At 40.4% G+C, this 14,333-nt stretch overlaps 1 protein-coding gene across 7 annotated transcripts in view; it reads left to right on the top strand.

Annotated features, from left to right (window-relative positions):
• The window catches only part of PPP6R3 (protein phosphatase 6 regulatory subunit 3), a 110,039-nt gene that overhangs the window by 28,875 nt on the left and 66,831 nt on the right, over positions 1-14,333 (top strand). For 5 of the 7 annotated variants that reach the window (XM_006019185.3, XM_006019184.3, XM_006019183.3 and 2 more), the window contains 6 exons: positions 872-1,058; positions 4,130-4,267; positions 8,773-8,838; positions 9,297-9,409; positions 10,514-10,627; positions 13,600-13,729. In XM_006019185.3, the coding sequence (XP_006019247.2) occupies positions 872-1,058; positions 4,130-4,267; positions 8,773-8,838; positions 9,297-9,409; positions 10,514-10,627; positions 13,600-13,729 (748 nt within the window). Of the gene's footprint in view, positions 1-871; positions 1,059-2,499; positions 2,605-4,129; positions 4,268-6,296; positions 6,316-8,772; positions 8,839-9,296; positions 9,410-10,513; positions 10,628-13,599; positions 13,730-14,333 lie in introns of those variants that run through there. The other 2 variants (XM_025198540.1, XM_025198541.1) reach the window with 2 other exon arrangements.

Raw genomic sequence — 14,333 nt, 5'->3', positions numbered from 1 at the left:
GTTTCTTTGAAACCTTCCTGAAGCAGTTCCTGCACAAAAAGAACTGAAGTGTAATATGTCAAGTGACTGTAAAGAAGCTCTAGTCATTCTTACACTATCAGAAATAACTGGGTGAAAAATTGTAAGAAGAAGCTTTTAAGAATATATTACTAGTTCAAACACTTGAATATCTGGTGAAGACCACTGAGGATAAGTAGTTGTATCGCCTCTTGAGGCATTGTGCCTAACATCTTCTTGTTTGAAATTTTGAAGTATTCTAATTGACTGGATCAAATTGCAGCTCTGTCCAGGATTGTTTCACCAGTTTAGCAAGAGGAGTTAAAATTTTTAGTTTAGTTTAGTTAATCATTGAGGAACTTGTGCTACTTAGGCTACTTCAGAATATACAATACAGTGCTGCATGTAAACACAATTTGAAAACTCATAGTAATGCACAGAATATCTGCTCTTTTAAACTGTTGGGTAAAGGTACAAGACTACCAATCCTTCATACCCTGTTCTGGCATTCAGCTGAATTAGGTAGAAGTTTTAAGTATGCTGTCACTTCCTGCCCTCCCCCAGATGACATGGGAAATGGCTTCTGAAGGCAGATGCCATTACTCAGGTGGTCTGACAGACATTAAACTAAAAACCCACTCTGATTTCCCTCCCTTTATGTAGCTGGTATCCAGCAAGTTATCTGTTCCACTGGAGTATAACATGAATGTAGTAGCCTGGTCTTAGGATGAAAACAGAAGCGCTTTGTCAAAACAGATCTATTCAACTACTGTACCAGATGACTGCTTTTGATTCCATACTTCACTATGTATCTTATTGTATTTGCATAATGAGTGGATAAGCAGATGAATAATGAAAGGTGTTCCTCTTCTAGGTATCCAAATATATCTTGTGAGCTGCTGACATCTGATGTCTCGCAGATCAATGATAGGTTGGGAGAAGAAGAGTCCTTACTTATGAAACTGTACAGCTTCCTCTTAAATGAATCCCCTCTAAATCCTTTACTGGCCAGTTTCTTCAGTAAGGTGCTAAGTATTCTTATCAGCAGAAAACCAGAACAGGTAAATATTTACGTGTTGTGTTTGTAGCAAGTGCTTCAGTACAGTTGTAATATTAAGCATATTCCTGTAAGACTGCCCTTTTAAAAGGGCAGTAGCAGAGTCAAGGAACTGAATTACTCACGTTTTTCCATGTGAATTGAATATTTGTTTTTATTGTAGAGCCTGATGTTTGTAGTATGTTAAAACTGGGGTAACTCAAACTGGCTTGTGTTGTGGTAACATTCTTACAATGTAATTCTGAGCAAAATAGTGATACTGGAAGATGGGAGAGAACATATCTATCTTCCTTTCTTCCTTCCCATGAGCTGATTGGTTGTTGTCCTCCTCCAGCCAAACAGATAAATCTTAAGGCCAGAAAGGACCACCATGGTCACTTGGCTGTAGTTCAGTTTTATAAAGAGGTTTTCTCAAATATTATACAGAATTGGTGTTTGTTTATCAGTTTGATCATCTTTTTCTTCTGCATATGCTAAAATAAAACTTTGGTGCAGATGTGTGCTTACTGATCTGATAGGAACTGTTTGGGGTTTTTTTTCACCCAGTTGCAAATTGTGAATAGACTCTTACCTGGACTTCTTAACACGGTCTTAATGTACTTACAGCTCACTTCTTGGAATCAACAAAGAATTTTTCATCGCACAGTAGTGCATGATGAGAAGTAGCCTGTCTGCTTTTACCAGATGACATGCCTATTCTTTTTTAATAAATGGATTTTGGGTAGCTATTCCATATTGTCTCAGTTGCTGCTGTCAAAGGCAGAATTTTGTTTTGGCAAGATCCATTGCTCTGTTATCCTTCCAGATATAGAGTACTGAAAAGTGGATTTACTGGATAAATCTTATTACTTGTACAAGTTTGGGTGGTCCTAATGAAAACAAAAGCAGTATTAGACAGACCCTAACTGGCTTTAGTTTTGTTCTATCAAAGGATCAGGTTGTTGCAAGAGTTTGTTGTTGGTATCTGACACTTAACATTCTCTTTAACTAACGTTCAGTCCAAACTACTGAAAAGTTAAAATTTGGCCTGGCTAAGATTCCAACTTGATTTTTGTTGGATAGCCTTTTTTTGTTTTCTATGCTACACAATAGAAATGTGTTATAACAAAGTAATTTAAAAGGCTCTGCATGTAGCTTAGAACTTCCCTTTTAAACTGCTTGTACTTGGGCAAAAATTGTCTGTGTAGTTCACTACCAGTGTTTGTCATTTGGTAGAGGCTGTAGTCTCTGTACAGGTCCAAAGCTTTTACTATATTATCTATTATTAGCACGGACTGAACTCAAGCATTTACGGCCTTCATTGTTGCTGCCACTCATGGAGTTGCAGCAGTGATGAATTGCACAGTTCAATTTCGCCTGTGTAGACATAGCCACAGCGTAGCTTTTACCTGTTTTTTTCAGCATGGATGTTTGGTTCCAATAGTACATTAAATTCAGGAGTGGTGGCGGAGAAAGAAGAGAATTGCTTCAGGAAGTGTGAGGGCTGCAGTACCATCTTACAGCTCACTATAGCTAACCCCATTTGTTTAGCTTATGATTACTTTGCGGAGGTAAGATGGGCACAACAGCTCTTATTTGGGCCTCCATTCTCACTCTTTCCCTCCCCATTTTTTAAAAAAAAGTTCTTTGCATGAAGATGTCTGTGCCACAAGCAAGAACTTTACCTGAAGTGGAGGAATCCTTGTTGATGTAACTGGTCCCAGCATCATGGAAATGTATTTCTTCAAGTATTTTAGTTGCATCCTACAGTATCCACATGATTTAAAAAAATAAACCAACCCTACTGCTCACTTGATATCAAGCGTTTTGTGATGCTAGAGCAATATAGTGATCCATAGAGCTCTGTCTGGTTTTTTTTTTTTGTTTTTTTTTTTTAAAGGATTTCCATCCGCACATGTCCATAGATAGATGGAGCACTTGCTCTTTCCTGGAACAGTTTTGGGTACAACTGTCTGGCTAGATCTGGCTAGATAAGGTTAATTAGCCCCTCACTTTAAAAAAAAAAAAATAAAGTATTTTGTTGAAAAATGATATGAATTTCCACAGTTGTTCTAAAACTTTGCTGTAGGTAGCAGAATTGTAAGTTGTTAAGCAATTTTCAAGAACTTGGTTCCAGGAAAAGGCTAATTTTGAGACTAAGTTTGCGCCAGACCTAGAGGCGACTACTAGGGTACTGATTTGGTGTACAGATTTTGGTAACAAAATAATGTCCAGACAGCACACACAGTGGTATTCAGTTGCCTATTAACAACTATGAAGAGTGCCTGTTAAAATGTGCTGTTACTAGGCAGTTCTATTTGTGATGCTTTCCTGACTTTATAAGTTAAAGCAAGCATCATATATAGCCTTAGAAACTCTCTGCAGCATAATAGATTCCTATAAGCCTCTATAACAGCTGGGATCGCTTACCTTGTATGTTTCCATTGGGTCTGCCAAATGAGAGGTCACAGCTTTCTTCTCTGTAAACAATTACTTTAGGCTGTACAAAAATCTTCTTATATTTAAATTGCTATAGCTAAAGAAGCCTTGGTCCCATCCTTCTACATCAAAGCCCAGTATTACAATAATGCCAAAAATCTGAAAATATCTTTTAAGGAATAAAGTAGACTCATTACTTAACTTACACATAGCAATCTTCATTTGTAGATTGCAGAGTCCTTTACAAAGCAAGTCAGTATTATACTTATTTTAGAGGGAGAGAGAAACTGAGTAGCAGGAAGAGGAAGTGACTTATCACCTAAAGGGCCAGTCCTAGAGCTGTTTCCTAGCCATGAGGCTTTCTTAATTTTGGCATGTCAAACTCAAGTTTTGTGGAAAATGCTCCTGTACTTCATAATACCAGGTTTAAAATTCCTCACAATGTTTGAAGGCCAGATATTGCTAGACTAAATAATCTGTTTGATTTGAAAGTTGTAAGTGGCAAGTGTTTTGCTCAGAAATCTCTCCTTTTCTTCCTTTATCACCAGAAATCAAAATTAATGAAGCCAGAACTTGTTTCAAATACTAATGTCTTAAGCAAAATACAGAAGATACTTGTTAAAAATGTGAACTTGCTGCCTTTTTAATTTCTTACAGATTGTGGATTTTTTAAAGAAAAAACATGATTTTGTAGACCTCATTATAAAGCACATAGGGACCTCTGCTATTATGGACTTATTGCTCAGGCTACTGACTTGCATAGAACCTCCCCAGCCCAGGCAAGAAGTATTAAATGTGAGTAAAAAATTTTCAAGATTTATAGTGTTTGGCATGGGTAACTTAAGTGTTGGTCTAGTTGTATACATTTTAACTTGCACTAATTTAAACTCCTGCCTAGATTCTCTTAGGCCTAACTTGGACCTGTGGCAGGTCAACTTGAAAAGCCAGAGCATTCATGGTAATATCATTGCACATGTAAATAGGAATTGCAGGAGTGATTAGTTTTTCCTCCCACTCTGTAGAAAAAAAGAGAGCTCCTGGTGTGAGGGAAGAGGTGGGAGTGGCACAAAGGAAACTTGTGAAAGAGAACAGAGGGATGTAAAAATGCCCTGACAGGGGAAGGGAGCTTGGTTTACGGAAACCATGTAGTATTTACCTTGCTCATAAACCAGAACCTTCTGAGAGCTAATTTTTTTTCTCACAAACATTGCAGTATGAAGAGTAGCTTCAGATTTCATAAAACAGATAGTAAAAATACCTGGCTGTACCAGCAGGTTTTTGAGTCTTTGAATCTTAACATTACACCGGCTCTCAGAACAGCTCTCACACTTTGAAAGTGTTGCTTGGTGCGCATTTTAACCATGCACATGAATTAGGTTTACATATGTAGGTCTTGGTCTCATGCACCCTGTTATGTGTCTTCCACCGGTGGGTATTAGGGCTGTGTGAAACATCACTGTTCCGTTTTGACTTGTGTTTCGAGGGAACAGCATTTTGTTTTGAATTTCATTTCGATTTGAAACTGCTGTTCTGTTTCGTTTTGTCGAAACAGTGATGCTATTTCGACACTGTTTCGATGTTTCACCCATAGGTTATAATGGGGAAACTCGAAACAGCCTCTCATCTGGCAGGCAGATTGGGGCCCAGCCCTGGGAGGGCTGCGGAGGCTGTGCCAGTCCTCCCGTGGCTGTGGACCCCATATGCCTGCTAGATGAGGGAGGGATGCTGCCTGGGACAAGAGAGCTGGGGAAGGGAACTGAACCCCATTACTCAGTTCCCCTCCCCAGCACGGATCAGTCTGGGAAGGGAACTGGGGCTGAGCTGAGCACTACCATTGGGCTAGGGAAGGGAACTCAGCCCAACTTATTGCACTGGGGAGGGGAACTGATCGGTTAGGCTGAGTTCCCTTCTCCAGCCTGATTGCAGTGCCTGGGAGGGAAACTGAGCCAGGGATCCTGTGCTTTGATCAGCTTCCCGCAGCCCGGTGGGAGGCGGGGAAAGCCAGGGCTGTGCTCCTTGCCTGGCTGAGGCTGGAGCCGCTGGGAGCGCAGCCCTGGTTCTCCCGTCTCCCGCCACCTGGCTGCTGGCTGCTTCGAAACTCAAAACTTTCAAAACATTTTGACTAGCCTTGTTTTGTTTTGATGACCTTCGTTTCGTTTCGATTTTGCTGTTTCGAGCTCGAAATCAGTTGAAACAGTGTTGAAACGAAACAGCTGGCAAAATTTCACACAGTCCTAGTGGGTATGAGGATCTGCAATTAGATTGTTTTTAAACAACTGTCTGTCTTTGGAACAGATTCACTGTGAGCTAAAGGATAGGTAGCATGATTTCGGTACATGGTGTCTTTATCTAGCTTGTTCTGTGAAGATACAAGAGGTATGCAAATATTTTTTCATAATATTAACTCTGACTAATACACAGCTATTATCAGTGTTGGGTTTGTGGCAGGTTGAACACGTTTAGTTCAGTTGTGTGAATCTAACACTTTACTTTAAAAATAACAAAAACCAACCAACCAAAAAAAATAGTAGGAGTCTGAGCCAGGCATCATATAGGAAGGCTCTGTTTAAGTTTGATTGCTGTAAAAGTGCACTTAACCTACAATTAATTTGTGGGCTTAAATGATTCTGTGTTTTTGCACTTTAAATAAATAGACTGCATCCTGCATTAGACATGTTGCCAGTCATCCTTTGTAGCATCCTGTAATATCCCTGTTTTTAAAAAGACCAGTAGAGCTATGAGGGAGGAAATTTTGTCAGACTGTACTTGAGTGGAGGACTTCTTAGACTGAGAACTTTATCCTTCACTGCTGAAGTTTGACTGTCATACTACAAAGGCATCAAGTAATTTTTCTCTCAAGTTTGGTGTGGGGGTTCTGGGGAGTGTGTTTTAATGCTGATTGGTAAAGCTGTTTAGCTGATGCCCACCTTGAATCTCATGGGTTCATTTATATTTATTTAATTTCTGTTCACCCAAGGTTTTAGATGGGCATTAATAGAGGCTTTATAAAAAGTTGGAGTGAAATCTGTCAAAATAGTGACTGGAATAACTTGTCATTTTGGCAGGGATTCAGTGCAGTAACTAAAGCCAGTCCCATTGTTTTGTATGTGATTTTTCTAACTTATCACTTCTTAAAGCATAATTATCCACTTCTAAATATGCATGCATACTAAATCATAATGAAAATTACAGCTGACAGCCAAGTGGCTAAAAGGTACTCACTTGTGCCCTCCTTAGCATCTGTCAAACCAGCCAACACTTTTTGAAAGCATTAGATATTCTTCAGCTCCTCTTGGCTCTACAAGATGTAGGCAATAAGATAATTGTGTAAAATAGTTTCTGTTTTGGCATTGAGTGCAAAAATCTTGAACAGGTTTTTTTATAACTTGCATCATAATCCCTCCAGCTGCTGTGGGAGTTTACATTGCCACTGGTCACAGGTTGTCCAGCTCTCAAGAAGTCCCACAGGCTGGATCTGGGGCCAGATATGTTTGACACCCCTGTCTTATTCCTTAAAGGTGTAGGTTGGCCACCTTTACTACTTTCTCTTGTCACATTGTATTTAAAGAGATGGACATATATAGTCTGCTTGCAAATGTTAAAAGAGTAAGTAAAGCGGCGCTTTACTTGGCGCGCTTACATACTGAGCCCAGCACATGCCCAGAACAGGTAGTGCCTTAGCTGGACCCAACTCACCCGTCATTGTTATAGATTGGGCACTTTGGTGGGGTGCTTTTGGTGCTTTTATCTAATTGCTGATGAAATCAGCTTCAGCTAAAAGTGCCAAAAACCCTGCTGAAGTGCCCAATGTATACAGACACTGTGGAGCTGGGTCAAAGTAACGTGCTGCTGCTTCTGGTAAAGTGTGGTGTTTTTAAATGTCTGCAAGCAACTATATACCTCTAGTATATGAAGATAGGGTTTCCAAAGCTTGCACTCTTCATTTGTTCTTTGTCTCTTACCTTTTTAAAGTAATGGTATGCCAGTATACCTTTCCACCAAACATGTATTTTATGAACAAAAGAAGTAAGGGTGGGAAATATATAGTCAGTCTCTGTGTTGCACATTCTAGTTATAATGTGGAAAGTGTTTTTGGTGTTACTTTTTCAGGGCAAATAATTTTTTTTGTAATCTTCATCCAGTTTATTTTCTGTAGAAAGTTCCATTTTTACCTGAATCCAGGATGACTTCAAATTTAAGATGATCCCCCACCTTTCCTGTATCAGTTTTGTTGCAATCTTCCCTGTATAGAAGCTAATTAGTGAATGGGTGTGTTCTTTTTTCAATTTCTGTTGCATTTCCCGCCCTTCTTTCCCCCCCTTGCTGTGGTGGGGAAAGCAGTGGCCAGGGGCCAGACCACTGCCCATTGTCACCTCCCCCCCCCCCCCTTCCTGTTCCCTGCATCCTCTGCCCCCTGCTGTGCTTTCCTGTCCTGTCCTGTCCTTCCCCCTCCTCTGGCCTGTTCTATACAGAGGTCAAGGGGTGGGGGGAAAGGCTGCAGGCCCCTTTCCTTGCCAAATGAGCCATTGTGGCTTGGGGCAGGCAGTGGCTCCGCCCTGGCTTCAGCCCAGGGTCAAAGCCAGATGTTAGCTGCTGCCTTCCCCAGGCCAGTGCTCAAATCTAAGACTAGGGGTTTTTTCAACCCCCCTCCTTGCTGATTTTGGGGTGGGGGGGAAAACTTGTCTTGGATTTGAATAAATGTGGTAACTAGACTGGGGTTTAGGTTGTAGCCGTGTTGGTCTAAGGACAGAGGCAGACAAGGTTCCTTGGATGAATTTGATATCTTTTATTAGACCAACCCAAATGGTTGGAGAATAGTTATTAAGCAAGCTTTCGAGTTCAAAAACCCTTCGTCAGGCTAAGGAAGTTTCAGCAGTTGGTGTGTGCTCTTCCTGGATGGAATGAAAAGTAAAGAAGCCAGGGGCTGGGCCTTAAGAGCACACACCAACTGCTGAAACTTCCTTAGCCTGACGAAGGATTTTTGAACCCGAAAGCTTGCTTAATAACTATTCTCCAACCATTTGGCTTGGTCTAATAAAAGATATCAAATTCACCCAAGGAACCTTGTCTGTAACTAGACTGGTGCATTTGCTGACATCACATATTAAACATTTCTCCTCTATTCCTGATATCCCTTGCAATTTTGTGGATTTTTGCTTATTGTACCAAATGCTTGTATTTGGAGGGACAGGAGTTTGAGAATTAATCACTTCTTTAGTAGGAGTTCTTTTAGTCTACCTAATTTGTGTTTTTTCTTATATGAACTGAGGTTGTTTACTTTTGCCAAATATTTTTTTCAGTGGTTAAACGAAGAGAGAATTATCCAGCGGCTTGTGGAAATCGTGCATCCTTCTCAAGATGAGGATGTGAGTACTACTGTGATGCTTCTATAGTACCAGTTGTTTACCTAATTACTTATAAGAAATTAAAACACATCAGTTGTTTTTTTCCACCTACATAAAACCTTTAATCAGAAAATAGAACTTCAATATTGATAATGACTTTTTAGGATTTGTTTGGGATTTAGGCAGCTTCTACCTGCACCAAAGTTCTGGTCTTGTAACTCTTGAGTATTTGAGATTTTAGGATTCAAAGTGATCTTTTACCAATGCTGTTCTGCTCGATTATTGGGAGTTGTCAACTTTTAGATCTGTACCTCGGTATTCAGGAAAAACGGAGGATTTAGAAATATGTAGCTAAGTTTTCTTTCCTTTTATATAAAAACAAATTGCATGAGAACTAATGAACCTGTTTGTGCAAACCTCATAAATTCTGGACTGAAGAATTAACTTAAACACCCTTAAACAAAATCTTTCTTTTTCAGAGGCATTCAAATGCATCCCAGTCACTCTGTGAAATTATTCGTCTGAGTAGAGACCAGATGTTACAAGTACAGAACAGTTCAGAACCAGATCCACTGCTTGCAACTCTAGAAAAGTATGTTTTGTTTTCCTTCTGATTTATTGCCCCTTTGCCTTAGGGAAGTAAATGTTGTTTTAAAAAATATCAATCAGGACTTGTAGAAATGATACCTTTTTATTAGACCAACAAGATTTTTGCAAAAAAAAATTCTTTAATTGGAAGCTTGCTGGCACAAACTCCCTTCATCAGGCATTGGAGAAAAGATTGTAAAAGTTCTCCTGGGTAGAAATGAAAGTTCATATTTCATTGGATTTCAAAGGAGTCATTAGATGGAAAACTCTGGGCAGTCAGTTCATAGCTTGTATGAAGCTAACTTCCTCTGTATCGGTTAAACAATTAACTGATAACACAACAGCTCTAATACAGCTGTTGCTGGGAGTGGCTCCTGGAGCCCTTAGACTAGGGGGACTGTGGGAGGAGGCAAGCCCAGCCAGACAGCACAGCCCAGGTGAAGCCTTCCCTTGGGACAGAGTGGGGAGCACCTCTGAGGGAGTTGCTGATTACTTAATTGAGTCATTAGGCAGCTTGCTATTTTCCTCTTAGGCTATGGGTACTAGTTACCCTCACGCCTCCTGCCAGCCCTGCAGGGGCACTTCCCTGACTTCCCTCCCCCCTTCTTCCTTACCAGACTGTGTTGGCCTGAGCTGAAGGATAACCTGCTAGCTAACCAGGTATCACTGCACTTATCAGTTAATCTTTCACATCCCTACTCTGCCTAATAAAATGGTAGCATTTTATTTTTTTTATCCTTGGAAAATGGCAGATTTGTACTTTCAAAGTACATTTTGTTGCCTGCATGTAATGGGTTTATCCTGCAGTAATTTATGCAGGTGAATGAAGCCTAATTTAATCTTGTATCAAACAGTATTTATTGATGTGGCTTGTGTTGTTTAGTAGTCTTGTCCTGAATTTAAATCGACTATGAATGAAATATTTTAATGAAGGCAACAATTTTGAAGTGGGACAAGAAGCAGCCTGAAAACTATTTTGGCAAAGGCTGTGCAGTGGTTCAGTGTGGGGGACAAAGAGGGGAAGGGTGTATGTTGTAATTATATTATAGACGTTAGTTTGCATTTAAGAAGCTGCTTGTCAAACTTTGTCAATGTCTTCTCTCTCCAGGCAAGAAATTATAGAACAGCTATTATCAAATATCTTTCATAAAGAGAAAAATGAGTCTGCAATAGTCAGTGCAATCCAAATATTACTGACCTTACTTGAGACAAGACGACCAACGTAAGATTTCTTTTCTTTTTCTTATTAAGAGTTATGACACTGCTGAATTTCTTTTTGCTAGAGGTAGCAGGAAAGCATGGTATACTGAACTGTATCAAAGATGGATGTCAGCTAGTTTTTTACCTGGAAGGTTTTTTGTTTTGTTTTGTTTTATTCGTTACATTTTCCTGTCCCACTTGGATAGAAATATACAGTCAGAATAGACAAAACCTAACCAAATAAACTTAAAGCTAGCATTTGAGAAGAATAATGTCTTATCTTTTGAAATTCGTTATTCAGGCCTTCCAATTGGGCAGCTTATTTTTCATGCAACCATCTTGTCTATTTAGGTACTTGGGGTTCCATTGTACCTGAGCTTATAGTGGATCTTAGCCCTTGAAAGCTTCCACCACCTCTCTGGGTAACCTGTTCCAGTGTTTTACTACCCTCCTAGTGAGAACATTCTTCCTAATAGCTAACCTAAACTTCCCTTGCTGCAACTTGAGACTTTTTCTGTCATCCTCTACCACTGAGAACAGTTTAGCTTCATCCTCTTGAATCTCCCTTCAGGTAGCTGAAGGTTGCTATTAAATCCCCTCTCAGTTTTCTCTTCTTCAAACTAAACAAGCCCAGTTCTCTCAGCCTGTCCTTAGAAGTCACGTCTCCCAGCCCCCTCACTATTTTTGTTGCCCTCTGCTGAATTCTCTCCAATTTGTCCACATCCTTTCTGTAGTGCAGGGCCCAAAACTTGGACACCGTACTCTAGATGTGACCTCAGCAGTGCTGAATAAAGGGGGATAATCACTTCCCTTGACCTACTGGCAGCACTCCTACCAGTGCAGCCCAGTATACCATTAGCCTTCTTTGCAGCAAGGGCACACTGCTGGCTCATAATCAGCTTATTGTCCACTGTAATATAGTCACTGTATTAAGTGACTACATGTAGCCATTATTGCTGGCATGCTGTATGTGAACTTTTTATAACTGTTCTCCTTGTTCTAGCTCCTGGTGCTTTGAGGTATAATAGTTGCATCTATTTATTTTTTTTAAAGACAATACAGGGAAACAAGGACATAGAATTATTTTGCATGGTTCTGCAGGATAAAAAAATCGGTTTCTAGCCTCAGTTGACAGCTTTTCTCTCCAAACCCAAGCCTATCTCAGACCTGTGTTTTTTCAACCTTTTTTTATACTCAAAGCACCCCTCAGAAAATGCCAGTGTTTATTTTTTGCTCTTTTTTTTGATTACAGAAAAATAAAAACAATTCTTCTGTCGCAAAGAACTCAGACCACAGCATGTTAGAATTTTTTTAACACTGTGGATTCCCATGTGAAAACTGAGCTTGTTTTGCGAATTATGTTAGCACACCTAACAGTGTTAACACTGTGTGGCACTCTGCATCCTTGAAAAGATCTCAAGGCATCCCAGGGTGCCATGGCGTCTCTGAGAATCACTGGTGTAGATGGATGTAACAATTGTATCTCTATTAAAGGATACTGATACAAGCTATTAGAATATAACTACTGAATCCCAACCTGCAAGATTCTATAATGATACATATGTAGCAGATCTACTGGCATCTTCATCTAGTGTCAGGCTCATGCAGACTTAACATTTAGATTGTGACAGCAGATGTAATTCCAAACAGCAACTCTCCTTCCTCTGGCCACCATAGGCTCTGAGCTGTTACAATATGATTGTCTATCCTGAGACTTGGTATAATTAAATGTTACGCTAGTAACATTTTACAGTTTTCAGCATCAAGTGTATGATGGTAGACTTGAGTTGCTAAAACAGTATGTAGACTAGAGCAGGGTTTTCTGGATCCAGTCCATGGAGCCATATCACTTGGTCTGTGGGGTTTCTTGGAGGGGTGAGGAATCTGGGCATAGGGTGAGCAGTGCTGTGTTAACTCTCATGGCTTCCTGCCACTACTTGCCCTGGTGTTGGAGGTGGGCCTGGATTTAGCATTCAAAGAGTGCTGCAGCCAGGCTGAGTACAGGCAGTCAAAAAGCCTGAGGCTGAATCAGTTCAGTCCTTGCAGGTTAGTCTAAGCTGAGTAGATTGAACCAATAAACAAATGAGCAGACATTCACTTTTCATTCCAGAAATGAAACTATATGCTTGCAGTGGCCCAGACCAGAAGCTGGTGGATGTTGGAGCATGTCTCTCTGCTTGGCTGGAGCAGACAGCTTGGGCCAAAGCTAGCTTGCCCACTGTGAGGGGGCAGGTTCATGGGGGAGGTGCAAAGCATCCTGGGATGCTAGGGGACTGAGTTAACTTGAATCTGGAGGGGATCTGGGACAGAAATTCAATAAACTAATTTAACCTAAAGCAGTTAAGTCTGATACTACATCCATCCAAGCTTATCTTAAACTGATATCAGCCATTTTGAAAGCAATTTATGTGTACTGAACTTCTATTGTGTTACAGATTTGAATCAGTTCCTGATCACTTATACTGGTTTATGTGTGATTTCAGTCCCTAGCATCATGCTCTAACTTGTGATGTGCAGGGGTGGCACAGCATCTGTAGGACACCCCTGAGCTAGAGCTTGAAACCTGCCTCTTGATTATATGTAATTTTACAACTACTTGAATTTTGGAAAGCAGCTAAGTTGCCTATTGCCTTCATATATGTTGCATGATTCTTTATCTTGCAAATATGGAAAACTTTGTTTTTGCTTACAGCTTCTATTTTTGCTGTTAAAGTTGAAACTATTTAATATTAAGTGACTAAAATATATATCCGATGTAGTTAAGGGATGGTTTGATAATAGACTGAGTGGCTGTAAAGTAACAAGTTGAATCTTGTTCTATATTTTATAGCTCCTGAGTTATTTTTATTTGTGACTTCACTCTAGACTTAGCTCTTTTTCTTATGTTCCTACAAAACCAGTATGAAGACTGTTACTTGATTTAAATTTTGTAACTACTTTTACAATATTCAACATTAATCGGCCAAATTGTGTGTGTATGTTATATATATTTAGATTTGAAGGCCATATAGAGATCTGTCCTCCAGGTATGAGCCATTCAACATATTCAGTCAACAAAAGTGTATTAGAAGCCATAAAAGCACGACTTTCTTCCTTCCATGAACTTCTCCTTGAGCCCCCAAAAGTAAGTGAAACACACAACTTACAATGTTAAAAACTGACTGCACATTTATTTGTATGAAATAATTTAGACAGTCTCAACTGACTCAAAAAAGGGCTAATTGTTTTCTTTGGGGGGGGGTTCTGACAGTCAGTTAATGTGTAGACAGAATTCTTTTCTAATACCTACAGCTTAGTTACTCATTATCAGGGATCTGGGTCTTCCATTCACTGTGGAAAAGTGTGGATTTTCTTTAAAAGAGAAGGCTAGAGATGTGGCTTTCTCCTTTAAAACAGCCAGGGATGGCTTTGGTTTTGGGTCCATGCTGCTGTGCATATTACCCAGAGATGGGGGCACGTGCTTTCCCTCTTTCTCTCCACCCCCCCCCCCCCCCCCCCCCCCAACCCCAAAGTGTGTGTGGGGTGGGGACAGATGAAGGCTGCCCTTTGCAGGCAGGGACTTGCCTCACCATGGTGGTGTAGTCAGCATTGGGGCTCCCAGCAATGGCACCAGGTTCTGCCCTCTGGGCTGTGAAGGCCACTGGGGTGGGGGGCAGCAGGCTGGGGAGCCCTGATCCCTCAGTGGGCAGCCTGCACTCCTCCTCCTCCTCCTCCTTCCTTCCCCCCCC

Source organism: Alligator sinensis, unplaced genomic scaffold, assembly GCF_000455745.1.
Source record: "Alligator sinensis unplaced genomic scaffold, ASM45574v1 scaffold907_1, whole genome shotgun sequence".
Classification (NCBI taxonomy): domain Eukaryota; kingdom Metazoa; phylum Chordata; order Crocodylia; family Alligatoridae; genus Alligator; species Alligator sinensis.
The sequence above is the reverse complement of the archived record's forward strand: the minus strand, read 5'-3'. Positions and strand labels throughout refer to the sequence as shown.